This window comes from Ornithorhynchus anatinus, chromosome X5 (assembly GCF_004115215.2).
Source record: "Ornithorhynchus anatinus isolate Pmale09 chromosome X5, mOrnAna1.pri.v4, whole genome shotgun sequence".
NCBI lineage: Eukaryota > Metazoa > Chordata > Mammalia > Monotremata > Ornithorhynchidae > Ornithorhynchus > Ornithorhynchus anatinus.
Genome location: NC_041753.1, coordinates 42,287,556 through 42,314,864, shown reverse-complemented (window position 1 = coordinate 42,314,864; position 27,309 = coordinate 42,287,556). Strand labels below are relative to the sequence as shown.

Genomic DNA, 27,309 nt, shown 5'->3' with positions numbered 1-27,309 from the left:
CTAGAGCTCTTCACTGCCATCCACATAGGGAGGGCCCAGTGAGACCCTTGTCCCAAATTTCCAAGTGGATTCTTTATCTTTTCCAACCCAGCTCACTTGATGATCACCTTCCAATCCCATGTTGCAAGTCCCCATTTTACCCTGGCAAATTTGTTAACAACTAGAGGAGCATTTGAATGTGCCTGATCTTCATAGTTGCCTGTCTGAAGCTTGGGTAGAATCTGAATAGCAAAGGCCCCAGACTTGGCCAGTGGAGGCCAAACGATATTCTTGCTTGCAGTCAAGAACTCCACATGGTTCCAGCTAAGTGTCAGTGTCTTCAGACATTGGGCGAAAGGAAATGTATGGCACAATTGCACATGGATCACACACCAAGGCAATTGTAATAATCAAACAATTGACGAGGCAGTCACTGGAGACAGCAAACCTAGGAGAGCTTGGGAAAGGAGAAGCAAAAGGTCCGAACAGAGTCTCAGCATCTTTCCAGCTTCCAAAGCCAGGTCTTTCCCTAGCCCCCTCTTCCTCCTTCAAATTTTTCACCCAACCTACTCTCTCTCCCCAGTGCTTAGGTAGGACCAGATGTTAATAGCGGAGAAACTCCTTATACATGTGCAGGAATTTCTAACACTAATAATAATTGTATTTATTCAGTGCTTACTATGTGCCATGCCCTGTGCTAAGTGCTAGAGTAAATGCAAGATCATCAGATTACTGGCAGGCAAAAGGTGGAGTTGGGATTAGAAACCCAAGTCTTCTGACTCCCAGTCCTGTGCCCTTCCCTAGCAGGCCATGCTGCCAATCAATCAATCAATCAATCAATAGTATTTATTGAGCATTTATTTTATACAGAGCACTGTACTAAGCATTTGGGAGAGACAGTACAGTTGGTAGGCATGATCCCTGCTCTCAAGGAGCTTACAGTCCCCAACTCACATACTAATGTCACAGACTAGGCACTTGGACCTGAACCCTTTTGGCACTTGATAGTCACCCCAGCCTCGGCCCCACAGTTCTTATGTACATAGCCATAATTCATTTCAACGTCTGTCTCCCTCTCTAGACTGTAAGCTTCTTGTAGACAGGTAATATGGGTACCAACTCTGTTGAATTCTCTCAAGTGCCTGGTACAGTGCTCTACAAATAGTAAGTGCTCAATAAATACCACTGTTGGATTGAATGATGATTCTTTATATTACCAGAGCATTTTTTGTCCTATGTTCTCAAGTACTTTTTAGTGGCATAGTAAACTAGACTCTTCCTGGCAACTAGTATAATGGGTACAATGCACTATATTCAGTGCTTGAGAAGTACAAAACAAGCAATTGACACTTTCCTTCTAGACTGTAAGCTCATTATGGGCAGGGAATGTGACTACCAACTCTATAAAGTTGGTATTTGTTAAGCGCTTACTATGTGCAGAGCACTGTTCTAAGCGCTGGGGTAGACACAGGGGAATCAGGTTGTCCCACGTGGGGCTCACAGTCTTAATCCCCATTTTACAGATGAGGGAACTGAGGCATAGAGAAGTTAAGTGACTAGCCCACAGTCACACAGCTGACAAGTGGCAGAGCTGGGATTCGATCTCATGAACCCTGACTCCAAAGCCCGTGCTCTTTCCACTGCGCCACGCTGCTTCTCCATTATATTGTACTCTCTCTGCACACAGTAAGCCCTCAATAAATATGAATGATCAATTCCTTGGCCACCAGGAGCTTACACTCTAGTGGGGGAGACAGGCTTAAAATATTTACAGATTGAGCAATCAAAATAAGTAGCTGAATGTACACAACGTGTTAAAAGCCAATATAGAGGCATAATTCTGAAAGTAAATGGTATTTACAAGTAAAAGTAATTTAATCTGAAATGAGGGTTCAACTCTACTTGCAAATGCAAGTGAAAGGTTCTCTGGTGAGAATCAGAGATGAGGTAAAAGGTAGGAGGAAAAACTTTTATTGATGGTGATCATAAAAGATCACAATAGAGAAATGGTTACTCCGGTCACTAAATAAGCATTAGCAAGAGGAAATGGGTGGGGCATGGGGGGAGGGGGGGCGGGGACAGAGGTGAGGTAGGATAGCCTAGCTCACTGAAAAGAGAAAGTATAGGTCTGAGTGGATGAGTTTTGCACAAAAGGGAAGACTGTCTCCATTTGGGGTGTGGTTTGGTTATAGGTTTTATATAGGTTTATATAGGTTTAACCTTTTTATAGGTTCAATAGTCGGCAGATATTGTCTCTGATGAAGAGATCACAGAAACCTCTCTGGGAAAATAAAATGCAATTGCTTTTTAGGACTCTTCTTTTATTTTTCCTCATGACTTAGAAGTTACAATAAAGCCCATACAGTTTTGCAAGCTTTTCTTGATGTTTCACTTTTCAGCCATTTTAATTAGTGAAGAATTTTACATCTTGGAGGACTAGGCTGAAGAAACAACATCTCACCAATAGCTAACACTGGCCCACCTCCTCTAATGCTCTGTAGACCCATTCAGTAGAGGTTGTGGAGAAGCAAAGATTTTTATCCCCTGAATTGCTGTAGTGAATGAGCTTTTCCCATGCTCTAATGTCCTGAGAGGGAGGCAATTTACTTCCTTCTCACCGAGATCATGCTGATGGGTTTTAAAAACACTGGTACAAAGATTGAAAAGTCCCTTCTAAATTACCCCAAATATTAGCCCACCTCTGCAACCAAGTCAAACCAAAGAATACTGTCCACCTTCTTCCTCTTTTTGTTTCATTTTCTCTTCCTGGTCCCTCAGAGACTCCCATCTAAAGCTAGTCAAGAGCTCTTGTGTCTGTTGGAGGTCTAGGCTCCTGCAAAACTTGGGGTCCTCCCTCTTGACGAGGCCCTCCTCCACAACTGGTTCATTCCCATCACTTCCCACCTCTAAATATCTTTCCTCTTCTGCACACAAGTCACCCCTTGCACCTGGGAATGAATCAAACCTACCAGGGAAGCCTGGCAGTGTCTCAGAGAGCCAAGTGGTCTGACTCCCCCAGATCACTCAAGCAAGGGAGACCAAACCTTTCTTTTTCCTGTGACATTTGTGCTTCATTCATGCAAAAACATTTGAGGCAAATCCCACTGGCAAGTGAAAAGAACTTCAGTGCAGCTTGAAAAAAATTCCTCATCTTCAACTCCCTTTTCCTCCACCTTTCTACTGGCTTCAGTTTTGTGTGTGTGTGTGTGTTTTTCTTTGTTTTGAAAGTGAACTTTGTGTTCATATGTCCCCTTCAGCCTTTATATTTTAATGGGAATCCCAGGTGAGCATCTGAGGCCTGCAGTAAACCTTCAACCCTAAACACATATGAAAGGCATCTTTCTGTGTATTGGTCCCTACTATTATTCACTCCCACTGAAAGTCAAACGTCAATCTGGAGCTGTAGTGTCTAGTTTTCTAGGCCTTCTCATTTGTGAGGGATCAGAAGATGGATAGCACTCCATTGTCCTTCATCTGTAAGCACTGGGGAACTCTGGCCAGTAAGCATAGGATCACAACCTCTCTACTGCCCTTTGTGCAAATGTAGCTCCATCTCCCCAAGGGTTGCTTCATTTCCCTTATTACAAAATTTTTTCTGACAGGAACCATAAATCCAGAAGCTGGAGAGTGTGATGAAGTCTGAAGAAATTCAGTGAACATTATCCCATATTTCCTGTGCTATTATTGTGTCTGTCTCCTTTTCTCGGGATCTCGGTCGCATATTTAGTCCCTGGAAGACTTAGAAACCTGACCTGGATAAGCATGCTCCCCAGAGTTGGAGTAATTCATTGCAGTTCCAGTCACATTTCCCATTCCCCTTTTCACTGGATTTCTCAAATAATTGGATAGTCACTATGTGCTGCTTGGTTGTTGGCATCAGTGCTGCAGTTGTACTACTAAGACACTTGAGCTGTTATTCACCTTTTAAGAGATACCTACGTGCATATTGTTTGGCATATAATTTGCACCCTTATCACATTTTCAAGGCCTAGTAATCCCCCTAAGCTCTTCTTCCATTCTCCCATGTGTCCTTCTTCCATACCCAAACTGCTGGTTATTGTAACATTGATATGATAAGAAAAACTTCTGGTGAAGCATTTCCAAGGTCATCCTTGGCTACAGCCCTGATCATTGGACCTCAACAGTTGGTGGTGTTTCCATTCCCCAGCACTATAGATGTCTACTGTCTTCTTCCTGTGAAGTCTGGCATTGCTTCTTATCTACAGGAAAGCCATTAGTGAAGACATCCAGAATGACTTTGGTCAACACTGACTTGCCTGCTGTCACTGTTGATGTGGGAAGCACCATCAAAACAGTCCAGGGGACAAATGTGACCATTCTCTGCCAGGTAGCAGGTGAGAGACCGTTTATCTTCATTCGGTTACTCGGACTCCTAAGGCTCATCACACATCTCCTCTCCTTGAGGAGATGCCATTGAAAATTTTGGCATTGCACATGGGAAAAGATTAGAAACAAAGTTTGACTTGCTTTAACTGAAATGTTCTGTATAGACTGTAATTACTATTAATGCTGTCTCTGGCACAATGGCAGAGGGAAGCAAAACTGGGGGTTAGGGTCCCAGCACGATCCTTATTTCCTTTTCCCACTGGGAAAGTATCATAGAGGAGCTGGGCTTTAAACTGAAATTTGAGTAATGGGATGGAAGGTGCCAGGCTTGAAGTACCAGAAGGAAGATTAACCCTGAGAATGATAAGAAAGTCAGACTGACTGAAGCAGAGGTGGCAGTCAACGTGAGGCATGTTAAAGAGGGGTGATTAGATTGATGTCCTTGAAACCCATGGTTAGGAAATTACCTTAAAAAACTCAAGGAAAGGTTTGTGGGGAAGGGATGGTGAAAATTTGGGAAGCTAGTAAAAGTGTTGCAGATGGATATTTTTATTTTTTTATTATTCTATTTGATTATTGTAATTACTAGTAATCTCACCATTGGCACTAACCACACCTGTTAATAGTGCTTAATAAATACCATAATGATCACTCAGTCTTACTTAGATTATGAGTGCCACTGTGGGACAGGGACTCTTTCTGACCTGATTAACTTGTATCTACCCAGAGCTTAGAACAGTGCTTGACAGAGAGCTAGTGCTTCAAAAATATAATAATAGTAATAACTGTGGTATTTGTTAAGTGCTTACTCTGTGCCAAGCACTGTACTAAGCACTGAGGTGGGTACAAGCAAATCAGTTTGGACACAGTCCCAATCTCCATTTTACAGATGAGGTAATGGAGGCACAGAGACGTGAAGTGACTTGCCTAAGGTCACACAGCAGACAAGTAGCAGAGCCAGGATTAGAACCCATGACCTTCTGACTCCCAGGCCTATGCTTTATCCACTATACCATGGTGCTTCCCTAATAATAGTAATAAGTAACTGTACAGAAATTTTTATGTTAACTGGCATGGCGTACCTTCCCCTCCACTGTCAACTCTCCACTCTGGTATGAGCTCATCATGCTGGTGAGCAAGGAGCAAGAAAATTCAAATGAAAGGCTGAACCCAGCAACTATACCAACCCCAGCTAATACATTTTCTCTGAGAATTATGAAAAAATAAGTCTCACCTTCCTGTTAGCCAAAGGGAGATTCAACAAACTAATTCTATGGTCACATCATGCTTTGACTCCTTGTATTCAGGCTAATTCCTTGTTCTTTTTTAAGCAACAATGGGAGGAAAATTTCATTGTCCTATCCCACCAACACCTGCATCACCACCTGTGTCGATATGATATGAAACAAAGGGGGAAAACTACCACAAATAAATTTCCTTCCTCTTTTTTTTTTTTTTTTTTGATGGAAGCCCACCGAGAGATCAGATGCTGGGCAAAGACCGAGCTCTGGACTCTATTTCATTTATCAAGACTTCTATTTATTCTATTTGGAGGTCACATTTTCTATCATCTTTTCTGTCACATTATAATAGACTCAGCAAAAGTGATTTCCTGCAACATAACAAATTTAAATTTATAGCGAGAGAAATACGCAAACAGGATGCCAACAGAGATGAACTCTGAAAGCCCTGTGCTCATACAAATATTTCTAGATTTATCATTCCAATAGGTCACAGAGTACTGAAAATAGAAAGTACAGGAGCAGAAGGGCTTCCGATTTCTGAGCAAATGAATAAAAATGAGCTCATACAAACCAACTCCAACCAAGGTGGGGTTTGGGCAAAGCCCCATAGGCCTAGACCACAGCGGTCTAGATTACAGAGCTATAGTTACAGCCCTCAAGTCCAAAGCTTCCAATTGAGCCAAGGCCCTTGTTCTCTACTGCCACTCACCTGGCCAGCCTTGAGCCAGCTCAACTGGTCTCTCGTAGGCTAGACTGTCCTAGACTGTTCTAGTTGTTGCCCATCTGTCCTACCTGCAGCTACTTGCTTAGTTCTGAGTGGTAGAGTTCAGCAGCAGTGACAGCAGAGAGTGATCTGCTCTCTTGCCTCTCTCTCCTCTCCCCTATCCCTTTCCCTCTCCCTATTCTTCCCCCTTTTCCCCTCATCCATGTTCTTCATTCCCTTTTCCCTCTTGTCCCTGTTCTTCTTCTTCCCTCTTTTTGCCCTCCCACTCATTCTTCTTTCCCATCTTCTTATATGCCTTTTTTATTTTTCCGTTTTCCCCTTTCCCACTCACTGTTCCTCTATGAACCCACCCCCAAGCCTTCTAAGGTTTCCGAAATTCTGCTCACCACAGTTGGGTTAGCTGGGACTGCCTACCAATGCTGATTGGTAAAATCAGCTTAGCCTTTAATGATAAACATGGTATTTATTTAATATTTATTTAATATTTATTTAATATGGTATTCGTTAAGTGCTTACTATGTGTCAAGCACTGTATTAAGCATTGAGTTAGACACAAGATAATCAGGTCCCACATGGGGCTCACAGTCTAAGTAGGAGGGAGAACCGGTATTAAATCCCCATTTTACAGATGAGAAAACTGAGGTGTAGAGAAGTGACTTGCCCAAGGTCATACAGCAGACAAGCAGCAGAGTCAGGATTAGAAGACAGGTCCTCTGACTTTCAGGCCTGTGCACTATGCCACCCTGCTCCCCCGTACTTTTAAGAAATCAAATATCTAAAACTATTTAAAAGCATGCCAAGATGAGTATTTAAGGTATTCGTGGAGGCAGCCACAAAGCGCCTGTTAGTGCTGCACTCTTTTACTTTGGTGCATTTCTGGAAAGAAAAAGACCAAAACTTGAAAGGTTTGTGATACTTTATTTTTCCTGTTCTCTTCTGAATATCTTTGGGATGCATCAAAGTTACTCCTAGAACAGCTGGACTTTGTTCCAAAAAGCATTATGAATGCCAACCAGTTTCTTGTGATAACACCTACCATGCTTTCCCTTGAATATGAGGGCCAGCAGCACCACTTGGAAAGGCTCATTATGCGAGCCTGTTTTTGTGTTACACTGTATGCTCTGGCACCAGTCAAAAACGGTTTTTAAATCAAAACCGGTTGGGGCAGTTACCTAATAAATATATCCAAGAAATATTCACTGAAGAATGCATCTTCTCTTGCTGCTGTTGCCAAGTGAGAGTAGAAATGCTTGCTGTTGACAGATGCTGATAAATTGTAGAAGATCATGTATTTGAAATGAGAGATAATGAAAAAAGTTTGGTTTTTTACTGTGGAAATGGCTTTAATTTTTTTAACTAGAAATTCTACCTAATAATAATAATGACAATAATATTAATTATGGTATTTAAGTTCTTTGTCCCAAGCACTGTACTGAGTACTGAGGTAGAAACAAGATAATCAGGTTGGACACAGCCCCTGTCCCACATAGAGCTCACAGTCTACATGGGAAGGAGAACAGGTATTGAATCCCCGTTTTACAGAACAAGAACCTGAGGCACAGAGAAGCTAAGGGATTTGAGCAAGGTCACACAGCAGGTAAGTGGGGAAATTGGAATGCAGATCTACAGACTCCCAAGCCCACCAGACTACACTGCTTCTTATTGACAAGGCACCTCTATTTTCCGATAGTTTCAGCCTATTTGATCTGGATAATATTCCTAAGATATAGGATCTCCATTCTACAGATAGTGGTTCAAGATCCAAAGGAATAGTCGGAGAGAGTCACGCAGTCTGGCAGTAGTAAAGATGGAACCCGAGCCTAGGTTCTCTAGCCCCTAGTCTTGTCCCCCTCTGAGATAGTCCAAACTACCTGGCTTAAGTAGATTGTGAGCCCTAAGACTGTGAGTCCCATGTGGGATGGGGATTGTGTCTGACCTGATTATCTTGTACCTACCCCAGCACTTAGTGCAGTGCTTGGAACAAATGCTTAACAAATGCTATTATTGTTATTATGAGAACCATTAGTGTTGTGGCATGGTATTAGCTACTCCTAGCCATTGGACCAATCAAGAGAGTTGAGATTTTTGTGCTTGGGCAACTGGGATAATTTCCAGATCGTTCAGCTGTAGAAATGATGATCACTTTGGAAAGCAGCCAGACTCCAACCCCAGAAACACAAACACCTGCACTGTAATTGATGGGAGATACCCCAGAGAATAGGTGGATCTAAAATATTCAAAAGAGTGAAAAGGCACACTTTGGGAAAATGGTACTAATTGTATACTACTTCACTCTTCCTCAGGTACATGGAAGAGAATAAGAAGCTTGGGCCTGGGAGTCAGAAGGACCTGGGTTCTAATACAGGCACTACCAGTTGTCTGTTGTGTGACCTTGGGGAAGTCACTTAACTTCTCTGTGCCTCAGTTACCACACTGTAAAATGGGAATTAAGTCTGTGAGGCCCATGTGGGATAGGGACTGTGTCCCTCCTGATTAGCACATAGTACAGTGCATACAGTGCCTGGCACATAGACTTAAGAAATACCATTTTAAAAAAAGAATAGGAGCAGGGGGCCTTAGATTTTCTCTTATTTCTGAGCTATTCATTCCCTAACCATTATTTCATTTATTTAATTAAGCTGAACTAATTTAATTGAACTAAAAACTAAATTCTCCTTCAGCATAGGTTTATGGGTCTGCCCCCCTCCAGCTCCCTGGCTGAAGGCAAATTGGACATTTTGCCACAGTGTTCTTGCTCTCCCTAGTGGCACTGTTTAGAAAAGGCAACTTCTCCCACTCTTGCACCTGTCCCATTTCTGAAATGTGTGCCAGATCACCCTCACTTTGCATTCACCAGGCATTCCATTAGGGCAGATTTGTGAGAGTCACTGATGGGAGAGATTCAGGGAATTCATATGGCCACACCTCACCTCATACATTCCTCCCCCCCCCCCCCAACCAATTTACTGAGAACAGCTGGTTTTGATTTAATTCTGATTAGTCTGACTAGAAAAAGAATTATTCTCCCATCCAGGTGGTTGGAAAAGGGATTTCAGGGGCTTGCCAAACTCAGGGAGTAGCCAAAAGTATCTGTTCCTGGGTGTAAGTCACTGAAAGGTCCACACTCTGAATCAAGAGCAGCTGCCTGAAAACAGGTGAATAAACTCAGTGTACTCAGGCATCCTACCACATGTGGGCTCAAAAATAATGGGGCTGTGGTGGTGTGTGTGTGGGGGGTAAATCTCACCATTCAGCAGCCCTCAAAATGGGTGTTACCCAAAGTAAGGGCTTTGGGATCTGTGAAAGGTCATGGTAAGGGTTGAAGACCATTTCTTTTATTTAAGGTGAGGAGAAATATAAGATACAGGCTGGCTTGAACTGCCCAAGAAACAGAAGGCTTCTGTTTTGGGAACTAACAGGATAAAGCGGGAAGTACTGAATTTGTTATCAACTTGCTTATTTGTCCCAACCAAGCATTCTAGTCCTGCCTCAGGGAGAGTGAGCAAAGGCAAGTCTCCAGGTTCCTTCAGCCTTCATGCATCGTACTGAGGCAACTAGCAAGCTTGCAGATTGGGGCCCACTACAGCAGAGGTTTCCTCTAAATCTGACCTGAAAAGACTAGCTTCTTACCCCAAGTTTTGGTGGTCTGAAGATAGGCTTATACTTCCGGCCTAATGTACAAGAATGAGGTCAATTGTTGTCATGACCCAAGGTCCTCCAAATCGCATTTACACACTACCTACCTACCTCCCTATCTACTGGCAAGCCTTTGGTGTCCCACACAGCCAGAGTAGCAGCAAACAAGGTATTCAGCTGCCGGGAGTGGAGATCAGAGGATCAGCATCTAGTTTCGGGTTTTGTGGCTGATTTACTGGGCTCCTTACTACCTAGTGCTTTATCTTCTCCCTGGCAATTTACCTTTTTGAGCTCCTGACAAGCCACTGAATGTGTCAGTGCTACTCATTGAGGTTGAGCAGCTGTTTCTTAGTCTGCTACACCTCTACGGTGGTCTGCAAGGTCCCCTGGTGGCCTAAAAGAGTGAAATGGATGCCTTAACCCTTCAGCCTGCTACAAAGAAGTGACATGATCACGGGCGAGAGGGTAGCTCACCATTCTCTCTAACAAGAACCCTTGAAACATTCACAGTATTCTTAGGCATCTGGATGGCTTTGGAAGGTTTATTTGTGATGCTTCTGTAACAAGACATTAAAGTGTTTTCCATAATTATTTTGTTCTGTGACCTACTTCTCTGAAATTCACTCCCCATCTAAAGTTTTTATATTACTCAAACCTTTCCTCCCAGTGACTCTAGTGGCTACCTTTTTTTCCCTCCTCTGTGAGGATTAGAACCTTTGTGTTGACAGAATGTCAAAATATGTATTTTATTTTAATGCTTGTGTTCTTAAAATGTGTTTCTCAACCAATTTTTCTCTCTTGAATTTTTTGCCTCTCTTTGAAGCTTTCTTAGTTTCTTCCTCTTTCTACATTCCAATCTATATCTTTCACTTTCCATGTGTTTCTTTTTTCCTGTTACTCTCTCTGTCTATGCTCATCTCTGCTTATTTCTCCCTCAGTCTCTCACTTCATAAATCTATATCTGTGCCTGTTATATTTTTTTCCCCTTCCCTTCATCTCTGTTGGTCTATCTTTCTAGTTTAGTCCCATATCTGTGATGGTCTTTCTGTTCTTTCTATTTTCCTCTCGGCTTGTGTCTCTATGTGTGTACTGTCTTTCTCTTCCTTTACATAGGTGTGGCACTGCTTCTTTATTCAGTATTGCTAATGAGCAGGCCCAGAATAGAGAGAGAGATACTGAGTTTTGATTTTTTTGTTAAGCGTTCACTATGTGCCAAGCACTGTACTAAGTGGTGGGGTGATAATGATAATAATAATAATTGTGGTATTTATTAAGCACTTTCTATGTGCCAACCACTGAGGTAGATACAAGATAATCAGATCCAACATGAGGCTCACAGTCTAAGTAAGGGAGAGAACAGGTAATGAATTCCCATTTCACAGATGAGGGAACTGAGATCCAGAGAAGTGAAGTGACTTGCCCAAGGTCACATGGGCAAATGGCACAACTGGGATTAGAACCCAGGTCCTCCATCTCCCAGGCCCATGCTCTTTCCACTTGACCACAGTGCTCCTCTGCAGCATTTATTTACATAGCCCAGCCACTCAAAGCATTCCCAGTGAACCATCTTGACACTTGGGAAAGTTACTTAATCCTCAGTCTAGGTTTTCTCCTTCATAAAATTGGGTTAATCACATTTACACACTACCTTTCTTACAAGTACTGGTCCTTGCAACAAAAATCAAAGTGTAGGAAAAAAAGTGGGACATTAAAAGGACTTCCTCAAACTGGAACCAAGGGCTCTCAGTGACCCTGAGAAGGCTCTCAGTGACCCCAAGAAGGCAGTGGTTAGCAGGGCGAAAAACTGAGCCACCTGTTTAGTTTGGGAAGTACAATTGCTTCCTTGTTTACCTGCTCTACAATTTGATGCTCGTATTTCCTTATTTCTTCTTTAAGGTGTTCCTGAAGCAGAAGTCACTTGGTTCAAGAATAAAAGCCAATCAATCCCCACACATCATTCACATGATGGCTCCTTGCTGATTGCAAATGTGTCCTTTTTGGATGAGGGGCGGTACTCGTGCAGGGCAACCAATCTGCATGGCGAAGTGACTGAGAGCACCTACCTATTGATTCTAGGTAAGTTGTTGATGTTCCCAACTGCCTCTGGCCAGGATTTTTGTTGAAGGGCTGCTGTCTAGGCAATGCTGACAGCACAGTCTTACCTCCTCCTCAGCTCTCCCTTTTCTAGAATTAAAGAGCATGAAGAATGGAGCAGTAAAAATTGTTCAGGCCTCCAATCCCACTGAGAGGAGCCTCCTAGACCAGCCATGTAGACTTCTTCACTATGAGTCTCTGAGATGGCAGCGGTCATTCATGGAAAAGAGAGTCTGAGTGATGCTGGTGATTATTTATACTACTAGTAAAACCTATTTTTGTGGATCTGAGAGTCCTTTGGAAAAGCCAATTGTAAAAATATGACTTTACTTTTTCCCTTTAACCCTGGACACCACTCATCTGAAAAGAACAAATTCCTTTGACCTCAGCCCCAGAAACATAACATAGCCCACCGAGGGGCACTAACAACATTTCACCTTCCAGGGGATGCATAAACCTTGCACAGACTCACAAAGCACTAAGTCAGTCTCGGCAAACTTTACTCTCATGTTCAGTTTCATGACCGAGAACTGAGCTTCCAGCCAGATCATTTGACTCAGAAAAGTGGTGTCAAACCGAGGGTTTGAGTGGAGGTGCTAGCCCAAGCTAGATTTATGATATTTGTTCACTGATTTTTCCTCCCTAATTACACTTATTCTGCTTATTTACTTTCTACTGACTTGAAGAAGAAAGATTGAGAAAGGGCATGTAGATGCTCCAGGGAAGAGTGTACATTTTGTAAGCTCACACCTCTAACTCCACACAAAATAGGTAGTGTGTTTTCTCTTCTGGTTTCTTTTCCTTTTCCACTTGCTTAACCTATAAAAGGGTGCCTGGAGAGGCGTGAGGTCATCAAGTCCCTCATTCACCAGCTAATGAGGTAGAGTCCTGGAATTTCTGTGCACACATGAATGCCTGTGGACCCCTGGCTCTGAAATCATTACTGGGGCAAATCTGGCATGAACATTTAAAAGAAGCAGAAACTCATCTATTTCCACCCACTATACTCCTAACTTGCTCCAAACCAGTAAAGAGCTGCCTCAGCACCACATGTAATCCAGACGAGTTGGGCTGGCCCACCAGGATTTTCCTATTATCCCCAGGCCAATTCCAGGCCTATCTGGAATTGTCCCTTTACGATTCCAACACCTACTGATGACCGGCAATATTGGGTGGCCAGTGGGGTCACCCAAAATTTGTATGGTGAATGTTGTACAGTGGTTGTGAAGGCTTGACTCAGACATGGTGGACAAACCATTTGAGAGCAGAACAGTTGTCTGCTGCTGAGGCGGGCACAGAGCCAGACCTCATTCCTAACCCAGCCAACTCACTCCCAATGGGTGCTAAGACCAGGTGACACAATGTGCATGGTTAGACACAACCCATCATCACTCCTACGAAAACCAAACCCGAGCGCATGTCCTCCTGACGGCGACGTCCCTTAGGGCTGCAGCACTATTCCTTCATTATCGGCTGCCAACATCTTCCTGGCTTGAAATAAAATCCCACTGTGAATGACTAAAGGCAACCTCAGAATGACTGGGTCTTAGTTCACTAGGCATGAGCACTCTTTGAACGAGAGAACTGGTTTCATTTTTTTCAAGTGAAATTCTACGGTGTTGGGACATTTTTCATTGTCACCTTTTTTCAGGCCTCAGCAACGAAAACAGAAGGTGGCTGGTCCAAACTCAGGGAGTCTGTGGGAAGAGTGTGGGAGCCCCAGGTTGGACTCCTAAAGGAACCTGTGGAGGACCCTCATCTTCTTCTGGAGCTGCACCTGCAGGCCTTCAGACTCAGGCCCACTTTTTTGTCCTTGGTCCCCTCCAGTTCTGCCACTGCCCACAGAAGCAGGGTCAGCCAGGGGAAGAACAGCAGGGTCTGAGTAGACAGCACAAACCACAAGACCCTGAACCGCAGACCCTGAACCTGCTAATGCCATCCCACAAATGGATATTAGCACCTCCAGCCAGAATAGCTTGGCACACACACTCTGGTGTGTGCACTGGAGGTTATGAACACCTGTTTTATTTGATTTAACACACGTTTGAACTAGCTAAGGCATACGGCCAAAAGCTCAGTCGACCTGCAATCTGAGACAGACAGAGCAACATATAAAAGTCCTGGGAGGAGGTGAGTGATTGATGTACGAAAGGTCCTATTGCCATCGGATTCACAATTGAGTTAAGCACATCCAGCAATTAATATTTCTATCTTTGTGGTGCTGCTGCACTGTTACTTCCTGAATTACCTCAACCACTGTCAGTCCTGCAACTAACCCAAACAACTGCAAGTCAGCAAGCCTGATTCCCATCACCTATTGCACCTTGTGTACAGAATTCTGTGTAGGGAAGAGGTAACACCTGGTTCAAGAAGGTAGGATAAGACCATGGCCCCCAAGCAGCTAGAAAAAAATGCAAGAAAGCGCTTGAGATTTTTAGGCCAGCCGCCCCTGCAACCTATGCACTAGTGCGTTGCTCCCTACCCCTTGGAGACCCTTCCCCTCTGCTAGTTCTGAAAATAGTTCTGAAATAAGAACAATGAGCCAGCTCTACTCTGATTTCTCCCCCCACCCCCCGCACCAACACCTTGTCTGGTTTTGCAGAAAGGTGCCTCCTTCTATCAGTCAGTCGGTCATATTTTATTTATTGAGCGCTTACTGTATGCAGAGCACTACACTGAGCACTTAGGAGAGTACAATATGAGACACATTCCCTGTGTATTCTTTTCTTGTTTCATGGCTGCTCCATGGGCCAGGCCTATCAAGGCACCTCTCTCATACATGGGCCAATATTTATATACCAAGAAAGAGAAACCAGGCATAAGAACATCCCATTTTTCAAACCTCAACTGGAGTGGTGCTTTGCATTCCATCTTTCTCTGGTTCCTCATCTGTATTTCCCTCTCTCTTCCAAGATCCTCCCAGGACCTCTCTTCAAGCAGAAGACCTCAAGGCGGTGCTTTCAGCAACTGGGCCAAATGGTTCCTCCGTGATGGCATCTCCTTTGGGAACCCGGCTGGTACTGAATCCTGGGGATTCTGCTCACATTGGTGAGTTGACATTTCTAAAGTACGAGGCGGGAGGCCCCATTGGGTTGCTTGGATGGGTAGAATAGAGACCCCGGACAGAAGGGAGGGAAGCAGAAATAGCAGGATAAGCAGCCAGCTTCCCCTGGCCAGGAGAATTCGCTCAACGATTGGAAACTTTTGCCAATATTCCACATGAATTGGGTGTGACTTTCCCTTGGCCTGAGCTCTAAACTGGGAGCCATTCAGCTAGGGCAGATGGCACCAGCTTCACCAGGGCTGCAGACCAAGCAGCCACCGTAGCGTGAGCAGTCCCCAGACTGAACAGAACCATGCTTTTAAAATACAAATAAACACACATTCATCCCCTCTAGCCAGCTACCCACAATTCCTCACCTCTGACCGCTTCTACTCCAGGAAACTGGGAGGAAAGTAAGCATTGCTGAACGGCAATAAAAGAGGTCTTGCTTATTCATTGTAGAAGCCTGCAATCCAAGTTTCCATAAAAATTATAGGACATACTTATTCAAGAAATCAGCAGGCATCTGTCTGAGCTGGAAGAGGAATGTGGATATTGACAGTGTGTATAGTTAGGTATTTGTCATGAGATGTCTACTGGTTAGTCCTCGCTGGTACTTAAGAAAGCTACACTAGAAATTTGGAAGCACACAGCCCAAGTTGGAAATAGTGCCTGTGTGAACAATGATCTGTAAGGGGAATGCAAAAGCTCTGGAGCAGGGGTGGGGACCAGGACCCCTCCCCGCCCCCGCAAGAAACATTTTAGTTTTGGAGGTTAGAATGGACTTCATGATGTCACACAGAATGTGGGGCTGGAAAACTTTGTCCCACCACAGAGCACGTACTTGTCTAAAGCCAGCCCTATTAGGAGGAATCTTCAAACTGTTAGGGGGCAATGGGGAAGGGCACAAGCATTAAGATTAGTGCCATCCCAAAACTAAATGAGAAACAGAGGCACAGAGAAATTAACTGATTTGCCCAAGCCATAGCAGGACTAGGACTAGAATTCAGATCTCCTACCACCCACACCTGTGGTCTTTCCACTAGGCCTTGTTGCCTCTAGAAACATTTTTGTCTCTTCTCTGTTCTGCCTTGTTTTCAGTTGCCCCAATTCAGCTTGCCAGAAAACGGCTCTTTCAGTAGCCTGTTCTCATATATTCTCACATGTTTCACCCAGCATAGATACATTGGGGTAAGTGTTGCTGAAAGGCCAAGAGCCTGACTTCATGCCCTGACTTCACCAGTTGTAATCCTGTCTTGCTACTTCATGTTGAAGCAGCCTGTAAGAGACACTGCATAACAGAGTTATTCAAGGAGCTGGATGGGGGTGTCTGGAGGGAGTCTAGGCCTCTCAGCCATTTAGAAGGTTCAGCGGCAATTTTGCTCTGTTGGGCTTCATTTGGTCTGAAACTTAATGCCATGTTGTCGCCACACTGTTGGACAATTTTTGGAAGGTTATTCTAGCTTTCTTGACTTGATTTTCTATTTCCTTGTCTGTAACCACATCAGGAGGCTGTATGCTGCCTAGGTAATGGAATTCTGGATGGTGTTAAGCTCTGTGTTGCCAAAGAAAGTTTTTGATTGTGTGTAGGGTTTCCAGCCAGCTTAGACTTTCTTCAAATACATAGATATATTGTCAATCCATATTGCATAGTTGACTTGGCAAAGTGCTTCACAATTATTTTCATCTCCAAAAATAAGATTCTGGGATCACGTGACTAGAGACCTCCTGACCAGTGAGTGATGGCTTGTCGAGAAGGCCAAGGGTCTGTGTCATAAGATCTAACACACACCACCAGAAAGCAATAGTCTCACAGATTGAGAATATTTTCCCGTTTTCTACATTAGCTGAACTTGGCAATGAGGCATGAAGTTTATATGCATAAGGAGAACTCTTGGGACCTATGCAAAACTACATTTTGAATCATGGAGATAGTCATATGTGGCCTCACTTTATTTTCCAGAATTGCTTCAGGGCATTATAAATTTGACATTGACTATTGTTCTGATCACGGGGAAGACAGACGAAAAAACCCAAATTGCAATTTAGCCTCAAAATAGTGAATCTGAAGAAGTTCACTTTTAAAATAATGTTATTGCAAAGAAAAGGGGCTGTACACCCTAAAGAATACTTTGGTTTTGATTCAGCATTTCTAAGAAATAGTACTGCTGTTAATAACAGACTGATTCTATCAGTCAGAGGAATAAGGCTACTCACTTTTTGGAGGTGCAATAACTGTCTGAGGCCACTGTGGTACCATTTGAGTGAGTACTGGAAAAGTTATTGTGTATGCATTCTCCAATGATAGCTTTCCTTTCCTCCATATTCTGGAATAATATTTTGTCTTCTGTTAGCCATGGCCAATAAGTATTTGCATTTTAAACTGCTGCATTCCACTTCTGTTTTATTGTTTAAATTTGAGTGGAGACATCATCATGCCCTAGTCTATATTCACACTGCTTTGTTGAAATGAGGCAGTAAATCAATCTCCATAGAAGTCCTGCATTTAAGGATGGGAGATTAGTGTAGTCCAACATTTGGGGTCACCCTGGCCCCATTACTTCTGAGTCACAAGTGGAATTATAGGCTACAACCAAGCTATTTTGCAGCATAGCCTAATAGAAAGGGCATGGGCCTGGGAGTCAGAGGACCTGGGTTATAATCCCAGCTCTACCACTTAGCTCCTCTGTGACCTTTGGCAAGTCACTTCACTTCTCTGGGCCTCAGGTTCCTCATCTGCAAAATGGAGGTTCAGTACCAGTTCTGAGCTCCACATGGGACAGGAACTGGGTCTGATCCGATTATCTTGTACTTACCCCAGAACTTAGTACAGTACTTGGCACAGAGTAAGCACTTAACAAATATCACAATGATTAATATTATTCTTAGTATCATTATTATTATTATTGTCCCCATGGCTGGATCCATAGAATTATGCAGTTCCTTGTTCACAGGAGCACCTCGAGGTATTCCCTGACCTATCATAGCCTGAAGAGCAACATTGGGCACCAAGCCATTCCCTGAGCAATGGTGAATATATGTTCCCTGAGCTGGGAACATTGGGACATTTTTCAGTTTTTGATTAAAATTCAAGTTCTTCTTGGGGATTTTCCCTGTGGAACGGCTCTGAGTTTGCTGCTGCCCTGGGATATTGCAATGCAAGTCATCTCTCCCTGGGGGTGGAAATGTTGGCTACTTAGAGTCATACGTGGAGCCTCTGCTCCAGGTGAGGAGCCTGAAAGGGAGGGGAAGGTTCAACTTGTGGGGTTTGGGGGCCAGACATTCGAAAACTACTTCTTTGATCTTGTCAAGTGTGAGAGCTGGTCAGGTGGGAGTTTAGTCTGGGCTTGCTTGCCCCTGAAATTCCTGTTCCTGTGACTTCAGTCTCTTGCCATTATTGTGTGACATTGCAGTCAGAAATAGAGCGAGAGGGGGAGGACCACCCCAGGACTGTAGCTAGGTGGGACCTTACATTTGGAGGCAGCAAATTCCCCAGGGACCAGGAAGTAGTAGTAAGAGTGTTTATGAAGCCCTTACTGTGAGCAGAGCACTGTATGAGTGAGGGCTGGGGGTAATATGCATAAAGAAATGAAATGTGGTCCCTGTCCCTCAAGGGGATGGCGTCAGACCAGATGAGAACATTCCAATGTAAGCCCCAGTTTGGCTAAAATTTGGAAGTGATAAGTAGAGGGCTATGCAACTCTCAAATGAAACCAGTCTGTCTTTCTAAAATAGCATTGAGAGTTAAGCCGGCAAAAGCAGACTGTGTTTTTTTTGGATAGCTGTGGGCCAGGAGAGCACACCACAGGGGCTTCATTTTCCCCATGACCTCCTTCCAGTATTGTTCGATCTGCTCCTTTATGAAACCAAGGCAGACTGTCAACCCCCTGTTTCTAGATGGGGAATCATACCACCACCACCAAACTAGAGGTGCTCAACATTGCCAAACTAGATTTGGCTGGAAACTTGCTTCTAGTCCCTTTCAGTTTGGCATTAAAGCACTGGGTCAGGCCCAGACCTCAGCAGCCAAAAAAAAAGAAAAGAAAAGAAAAGAAAAGGTGGACGGAGGTCTCACTGGGACTGGACCAGAGCCTGGATTTCCTGACTGTGCCAGATTCCAGCCCTTGCAGCCTGTGGGTAGATGATTTGGTTGATCCGAAATACTGTCAACCAAAGCCTAAGAGAATAATGGCAAAACAGGTTTAAGACTCAGGTGACACATTAGAAATTGATCTATTCATCTTGGGTGTGAACCCTTCTGAAATCATCATAATCAATATTATTTATTACTGTGTGCAGAGCACTGTACTAAGCGCTTGGGAGAATACAACAGAGTTGGTAGACACATTCCCTGCCCACAAGGAGTTTACGTTCTAGAGGGGGAGACGGACATTAATATAAATGAATAATTGATAATATATAATTTATAGATATGTACATAAGTGAGAAGCAGTGTTGCCTAATGGATGAGCAGAGGCCTGGGAGTCAGAGGGACCTGGATTCTAATCCTGGCTCTGCTATTTTTCTGCTTTCTTACCTTGGGCAAATCACTTCACTGTGCCTCAGTTACCACATCGTAAAATGGGGATTAAGATTGTGAGCCCTGTGTGGGACGTGGACTGCATCCAACTTGATTAGCTTGTGTCAACGCCAGTGCATAGCACAGTGCCTGGCACATAGTAACCGTCCTCTCCCAGACTTCCCTATCACCGTGGATGGTATGACCATCCTTCCCATCTCTCAGGCCCGCAACCTCAGTGTCATCTTTGACTCATCTCTCTCGTTCACCCCACACATCCGATCCGTTACCAAGACCTGCCGGTCTCACCTTTACAATATCGCCAAGATCCGCCCTTTCCTCTCCACCCAAACGGCTACCTTACTGCTACAGGCTCTCGTTATATCCCGGCTAGACTACTGTGTCAGCCTTCTCTCTGATCTCCCTTCCTCCTCTCTCGCCCCGCTCCAGTCCATTCTTCACTCCGCTGCCCGGCTCATCTTCCTGCAGAAACGATCTGGGCATGTCACTCCCCTTCTTAAACACCTCCAGTGGTTGCCTATCAACCTCCGCTCCAAACAAAAACTCCTCACTCCAGGCTTCAAGGCTCTCCATCACCTTGCCCCTTCCTACCTCTCCTCCCTTCTCTCTTTCTACTGCCCACCCCGCACGCTCCGCTCCTCTGCTGCTTACCTCCTCACCGTCCCCCGTTCACGCCTATTCCACCGTTGACCCCTGGACCACATCCTACTGCTGTCCTGGAATGCCCTCCCTCTTCACCTCCAACAATCTAATTCTCTTCCCCTCTTCAAATCCCTACTTAAAGCTCACCTCCTCCAAGAGACCTTCCCAGACTGAGCTCCCCCCTTTTTCCCTCTGCTCCCTCTACCCCCACCCCACCTCTCCGCAGCTAATCCCTCTTCTCCCCCCTTTCCCTCTCCTCTTTCCCCTCTCCTGTCCCACCCCCTCAGCACTGTACTCGTCGGCTCAGCTGTATATATCTTTATCACCCTATTTATTTTGTTTATTTTGTTTAATGAGATGTACATCACCCTGATTTTATTTAGTTGCCATTGTTTTTTATGAGATGTTCTTCCCCTTGACTCTATTTATTGCCATTGTTCTTGTCTGCCTGTCTCTCCCGATTAGACTGTAAGCCCGTCAAAGGGCAGGGACTGTCTCTATCTGTTGCCGACTTGTACATTCCAAGCGCTTAGTACAGTGCTCTGCACATAGTAAGCGCTCAATAAATGCTATTGAATGAATGAATGAATGAAAGTTTAACAGATACCATAAAAAAGTGCTCTGGGCTTAAGAGTGGGTTGAATATTAAATGCCCAAAGTTCGCAGATCGAAGTGCAAAAGCAATGCAGAAGGGAGAGAGAGCCGGGGAAAAGAGGCCTTCTGTAATTAATCTCTGATCTCCCTACCTTATGCACTTCCATATGACCTAAGCACTTGGGACCTCATTCCCCCCTCCGCCCTACTAGCATTTAGGTACATGTCTTTAAATTCTGTTACTTCCCCATACTCGTAATTTATTTTAGCGTCTGTCTCCCCATCCATATTTTAAGACCCTTTGGGGTAGAACTCGTGTAGACCCCCTTTGGGGTAGGACTTATTAGGTCACATTCAGGTATAAAAACTGAATGAATATCTGTCAGATCGTATGCTGGACTTCAGCCAAAATATGGGTCCAACAATACTATACTTTGTAGAGGAGCGATCCGGATCTGTGCCCCTCCTATCTATGGTTATCTGCTTTTTCAAACAAACCCATTAGCAGCTGCCTCAAGGAACAATTGCTGAATACACATCAGGCTTAGCAACATAGAACCAGAAGGCTACAAGCTTTTATCATACCATATGACTTACAGGAAGGGGAGAAAAATCATGCATTCATTCAACACTGGGTTTGCTAAGTAAATCCTTCAGTGAAAGAAGCTTATTGTGGCTGAACCTTTTTCCCTGTTGGGGGTATGAGGAGATGGGGCCAAAACCTACAACAGCCTTGCTAAGCAGTATGAACACACTCCCCTGAGCAATGTGTCCAATTGTATGCTAGTCATTCGATGTAAAACAACACAACTTTTAACAGTAAGCAAGGTATGCTGAACCCAAACCCCATGCCATTTTTGTTTTGTTGGCTCTGGATGAAACATCTGGATCGTTTCCTTCTCCGCTCCTTTGAAGAAATGCTTTGACAGCACAGCCGTGAGATTCAGTCTTCAAAGCAACCTCTTAGTTAAGCATCCAACAGCACAGGTGCTTCAAGATCCTCAGCCTAAAAGCAATTCCTTGACAGGAGATCTTTGTTCACCTGAGATTAGAAAACTGGCTAATTTAATTTTTTTTTTCTCTGCTAAGTTTTGAAGTCAACATGATGCAAAAATCTCATGACAACAAATAGCAAGGATAAATCCTACCAGAGGAAAAAAATCAAAATTACCCAGTTGTAAAATAAGACTCAGGGTTTGGAATCAATGAACACAGAGGGTTTTGAAATGAAAACTATGGCAGATATGGTGATTTTATTTATTTTTATTGAAAAATCATTATGAAGTTGAAGTTGCCTAAAAGAAGCAGAAGCAGAAGGATTGTCTAGCAGGTGACTTCATAAATCATTATTCCCGACAATCTGATGGGTGCTAAGGGTAAAATGCAGAACACTGAGCCAATTTAATCAGTTGAACAGATTTTGCTGCATCTCGGGAGATGGTCCAAGTCCAGCAGTTCTGGTGAAAACTCCTTGTCACCTGGTACACCCTCAGGGTCATCTCCTGACATCAGGACATTACTGTCAGATTAAGTTTCCTCCCCAATACTCTCAGTAACAGCACTGTAAATCCCCACCAGCCAATATTAAAATGCCACTGACCAGCTAGGGGAAAAGTCAAGAGCTCCCGTATCTCATGTATTAACCCACTATTAAAGAATTTATTTTCTTTTAATTGAATGCATCTCCTTGTTGTCTGAAAGGAACAACAGGGAGGCTGTTTGCAAAAAGTCAAAACATTAACCCTAGTCATGTGTAATATGGCACAGTCATAAACAGAAGCATTCCAGGTCTTTATGAAGGGTTATTAAGGCTATTGCCATGCTATTTAACTATTTCTCTCATTGAATCTACACCTCCACATGGTTTTGTATCGGGAACTGCTTCTTCCAACTGCCTCCTCCTTAGTTTCATGGCCAGCACATCCCTAGCAGTGTCAGATGCAACTATCAATTTGGCTATTGCTTCCACAAGCAAGTTGCTAGCTGTTATAAATGCTTAGTTTTATGGGGGGGGGGGGTATTTTTGAAAGGGGCAAAAGGAGTAAATGCATGCTATTTTTGCAAATGTTTATCAGGCCAGCCTTTAATAAGGCATATTCTGCTAATAATAATAATTGTGGTATTTGTTATGTGCTTATTATGGGCCAATCACTGTACTCATTTTTACTGGAGTAGGTACAAGATAATTGGGTCCCACGTGGAGCTCGCAGTCTAACTAGAAGGGAGAACAGATATTGATTGAATCCCCACTTTGCAGATGAGGAAACTGAGGCCCAGGGAAGTTAAGTGACTCGCTCAAAGTCACACAGCGGGTAAGCGGTAGAGCCAGGATTAGAACCTAGGCCCTCTCATTTCCAGGCCCATGCTCTTTTTCCCTAGGCCACCCTGCCTCCCTGTTTTGTTTTTTTATAGTAGTAGTTAAGCCCTTACTGTGTGCCAGGCACTGCATTAAATGCTGTACTTTGTCCCCATTTTACAGATGAGGTAACTGAAGCAAAGAAAAATTAAGTGACTTGCCCAAAGTCACACACAGACAGGTGGTGGAACCAAGATTAGAACCCATGTCTTCTGACTCATAGGCCCGTGCTCTATCCACTAGGCTATGCCGAAAACTTTAAAATTGCAGCAGGAGGGACTTTGGTTCGATTTGAAGGCTTATCAGAGAAAGCTAAGTGTGGTCCCCCCTTGGAGTACTTCTGGGATAAAACTGAAACTACAAGGCCAGAACAAGAGTACTGCCTATGAGGTTTATGCTGCAGGGAAGACAGTTCTAAGTCATCATCTATCTACCCATGCTGGCTAAACGCTGCTTCCTGGACAGGTTTCTCCAGAGGTTGGGAGTAGGTCAACAGACCACTAGCCTACCATAAGTATAAAGATAAGGATCAGAATTGTTCTTAGTAGGTTTTTTTGAGCACCTTCTGTGTGCTGGACCTGAGTCTCTGACTGTCCCCTCCCCAACTAGAAATCACTGCTGGAGCCCACTTTGGAGAAGGAAAGGAGTTTATCATAGGAGCTGGGGGGTGGGGGGGCGGGGCAGCGAGGAGAGGGTTTATCACCAAACCTGTGCAGGACTAAGCACTTGAAAAGCAAGAAAAGGAGAAAAAGACACATTCCAAGGTCTGACCTTCTGAATTTGTATAGCACTTTTAATTTTTCAATGTATTTTCAATTTACCTCATCCTGTCCTTATAACATCCTTGGGAGGTATTATCATCCTTATTTTCAGGAAGAAAAACTGAGATAGATGTTAAGTGACTTTCCAGAAGTCACACAGTAGGTTTGTGACAGAGCTGGGATTAGAATTCAAGACATCTGTGCCCGAAGCTGAATGGGAATCCCAGATTAGGCCGAGAGGAGGCAGGGCCTGTCCTAATTTCCTCATGCCCCAGCATGTTCCAGTGACAGTCCCGGCCTCGGCAACTCAATCAGGGTACTTGGGGTATGGTTAGACATTGCCTTAAACACCAGAGTGCTTTCATATTTCTGAAGACACCCAAGGGTGATTCCCTGCCTCTGCCGAAGAACTGGGTCATCATCTGGGAGTTCTCAATTTTTCCCTGTGACCAGGAAAGCACGCTGAAGGTGCACACTGAAAAGCTCTTCTCTGCAACAGCACCTTAGGAACTACAGCTGGATGTATGTCAGAGAACTGTCAGGCAGCCTCTCTAGTGCCGCAGGATTTCTGACCTCCTCTCCGTAGGACGTCTGTTTATGGGTCCTTGACAAACCACACTCTCCAGTGTTGGTTGCCAAAGCCGGATGTTGGCTGCCAGAACACCTCATTGAGCCAGATAGAAGTCAGATTGCAGCATCTTTACAAATGCTGTCCCTAGACTTTCCCGTTCTTCCACCCCCATCGCCACCCCTTCACCTCTCCCAGATGCCCCACTGGACACCCTTCTCATCTCCCCTTTCCCCCACTCCCTTCCCTTCATTGTTTATTGTTTTCTTTGCTTCCTTGGGAAGTTGTTAGGGCACTGAAGTCTAGGCCCTTGGAGACTTATATTGGCTTAATAAATACAGAAAAGGTCTGCACGCTTCCACAGCAGCCCTGACCTTTGCAGCTCGCTCTGGAATTCATCTGCGGCAGTCGGTCCTTCCTGTGACTTGTTGCTGAACTCTGTACTCTGCAATGCTGCCTCTCAGGATACCTGCTATGAATATTAGCTATTCTTCATCCCGTTTGCTGGAACTGCTGCTGTGGTTGAGTGAAGGAGAACTGAAACGTGGTGTGTGTCAAGGTTGGAGTTGGCTTTTTTCCTTTCACTCTCACCCACTAATCGGAGCCAAACCCAGGCTGAGTTCACAAGGCCATGTCAGCTCTTCCCTAGCTGCCTTCAGCATAAATTGAACATTTTCTGGATTGTCTTGTATTTTATGGTTGTCTGGCATTGAGCGTGGACTGCTTTCCCCAGGGAAGAGGATTTATGAAGCATGCAGTCCTCACCCCACAAACTGTTTAGTAACACGGAGGCATCCCTCTTCACTATTTAGTATGAAATTGTGTCCAGTGTTTTGCTGTGGAAAAAAAGCAAAAAACAATCCATTTTTGCCCTTATGGGATTTACAATCCAAGTATAGCCTATAAATACATATACAGATGGGGGAAGAAAATCCCAAATACCTACTTGGGACTGTCCAAGCTTGTCTGATGTTGTTAAAAACAGGATCTATATTCTAAAGCTCATTAAAAGTCCATTGAATCACTAGATTGTAACTCCTCCTTTGGAGCCATAAAGGCTACAGCCAACTTTTTCTCCGGGGTGCCAGTTGGCAACTCCTCAGGCAGTCAGTTGGAGCCACCTGCGTGCTACTAAGGGCAAAACTAGCCCGGGGCTTGTAAAAGGAAACATGAGACATTTCCAATAGCTTATTTTTGAAAGTTCTATTTTTTTCCAAACATCTTCTGGCCAAAGATGGGTAACAGAAAAAGAAAGGTGGGTGGAGAAAATGGCTCCATACACCTCTCTGCTTCGGATGAGTGCAGTCCTGGCCAGCCTGCTCCTCAACACCTGAAAGCAGCAGTTGGGCAAATCAATTTCAGGGTCATTTTAAGAGAAACAATCACCTCAGGCAGAATGTTGGAATTTAGGTCCTGTTTAACTCAAAGATTGGAATAATCCACTCACAAATCAGAAACTGGAGTAGGGGTAAATTGGCAGCTATTTAAAGAAATTTTGCCCTGGTGTTAATGGGGAAAAAAAGGACACGCAAACGTTTTTTAAAGCTCAGTTTTGTGCCCTAGTGGATAAAGCATGAGCCTGGGAGTTAGGAGGACCTGGGTTCAAATCCTGCCTCCACCACTTGTCTGCTGCATGACCTTGTGCAAGTCACTTAACTTCTCTGTGCCTCTGTTACCTCATTTGTAAAATGGGGATTAAGACTGTGAGCCCCATGTGGAACATGACTGGGTCCAACCTACTTCGTTTGTATCCACCCCAGCATTTAGTACAGTGCCTGGTACATAGTAAGAGCTTGACAAATACCATACACTTTTTTTTTAATATCGATGCCTAACAGAGCTTTCCTTCAGTGCAGGGAGATATTCTCAGTTCTTCATCAGAATACTCCAGAGCTTTGAAGCTTGTGCTTCCCCAACCCCTTCAACCTCCTCCTCCCACCACCCACCCCTTCTACTAGTGGAAATGAAAAGCTGTGGGGTAAAAGAGCAGAGAATTAAAGGGATGGAAAATGGGCTTCCATATGCCCCTCTATCCAGGAATATTTTAACATTTTCCTGAGGTTCTGCCACTTGTCGCTATGCGACCTGGGGCAGGTCACTTAACTTTTCTGTATCTCAGTTTACTCATCTGTAAAATGGGAATGAAATACTGGTTTTTCCCTCCCCCTTTAGACTGTGAGCCCCATGAGAGACAATGATTGTGTCTGAGAACAACCTGATTACCTTGTATCTACCTCAGCATTTGGCAAATAGTACACACTTAGCAGATACCACAATTACTATTATGTGGGAGTGTAGACAGACACGCACACACACACACACACACACACACACACAGAGGGATTCATTCATTCAATAGTATTTATTGAGCGCTTACTATGGGCAGAGCACTGTACTAAGTGCTTGGAATGTACAGTTCGGCAACAGATAGAGACAATCCCTGCCCATTGACGGGTTTACAGTCTAAGCGGGGGAGACAGACAAAAACAATAGGAATAAATAGAATCAAGGGGATGTACACCTCATTAACAAAATAAATAGGGTAATAAAAGTATATACAAATGAGCAAATGAGCACAGTGCTGAGGGGAGGGGAAGGGAGAGGGGGGAGGAGCAGAGGGAAAGGGGGGAAAGGGGGCTTAGCTGAGGGGAGGTGAAGGGGGCGGCGCAGAGAGGCAGCAGAGGGAGCAGAGGGAAAAGGGGAAGGCCTCTTGGAGGAGGTGAGCTCTCAGTAGGGCTTTGAAGAGAAGAGAGTTAGTTTGGTGGAGGTGAGGAGGGAGGG

At 44.2% G+C, this 27,309-nt stretch overlaps 1 protein-coding gene across 2 annotated transcripts in view; it reads left to right on the top strand.

Annotated features, from left to right (window-relative positions):
- Positions 1–27,309, top strand: part of ADAMTSL1 (ADAMTS like 1) — a 320,400-nt gene that overhangs the window by 263,719 nt on the left and 29,372 nt on the right. For both annotated transcript variants that reach the window (XM_039910787.1, XM_029055244.2), the window contains exons 21-23: positions 4,206–4,334; positions 11,827–12,006; positions 14,938–15,072. In XM_039910787.1, coding sequence (XP_039766721.1) covers positions 4,206–4,334; positions 11,827–12,006; positions 14,938–15,072 — 444 coding nt within the window. The remainder of the gene's footprint in view (positions 1–4,205; positions 4,335–11,826; positions 12,007–14,937; positions 15,073–27,309) is intronic.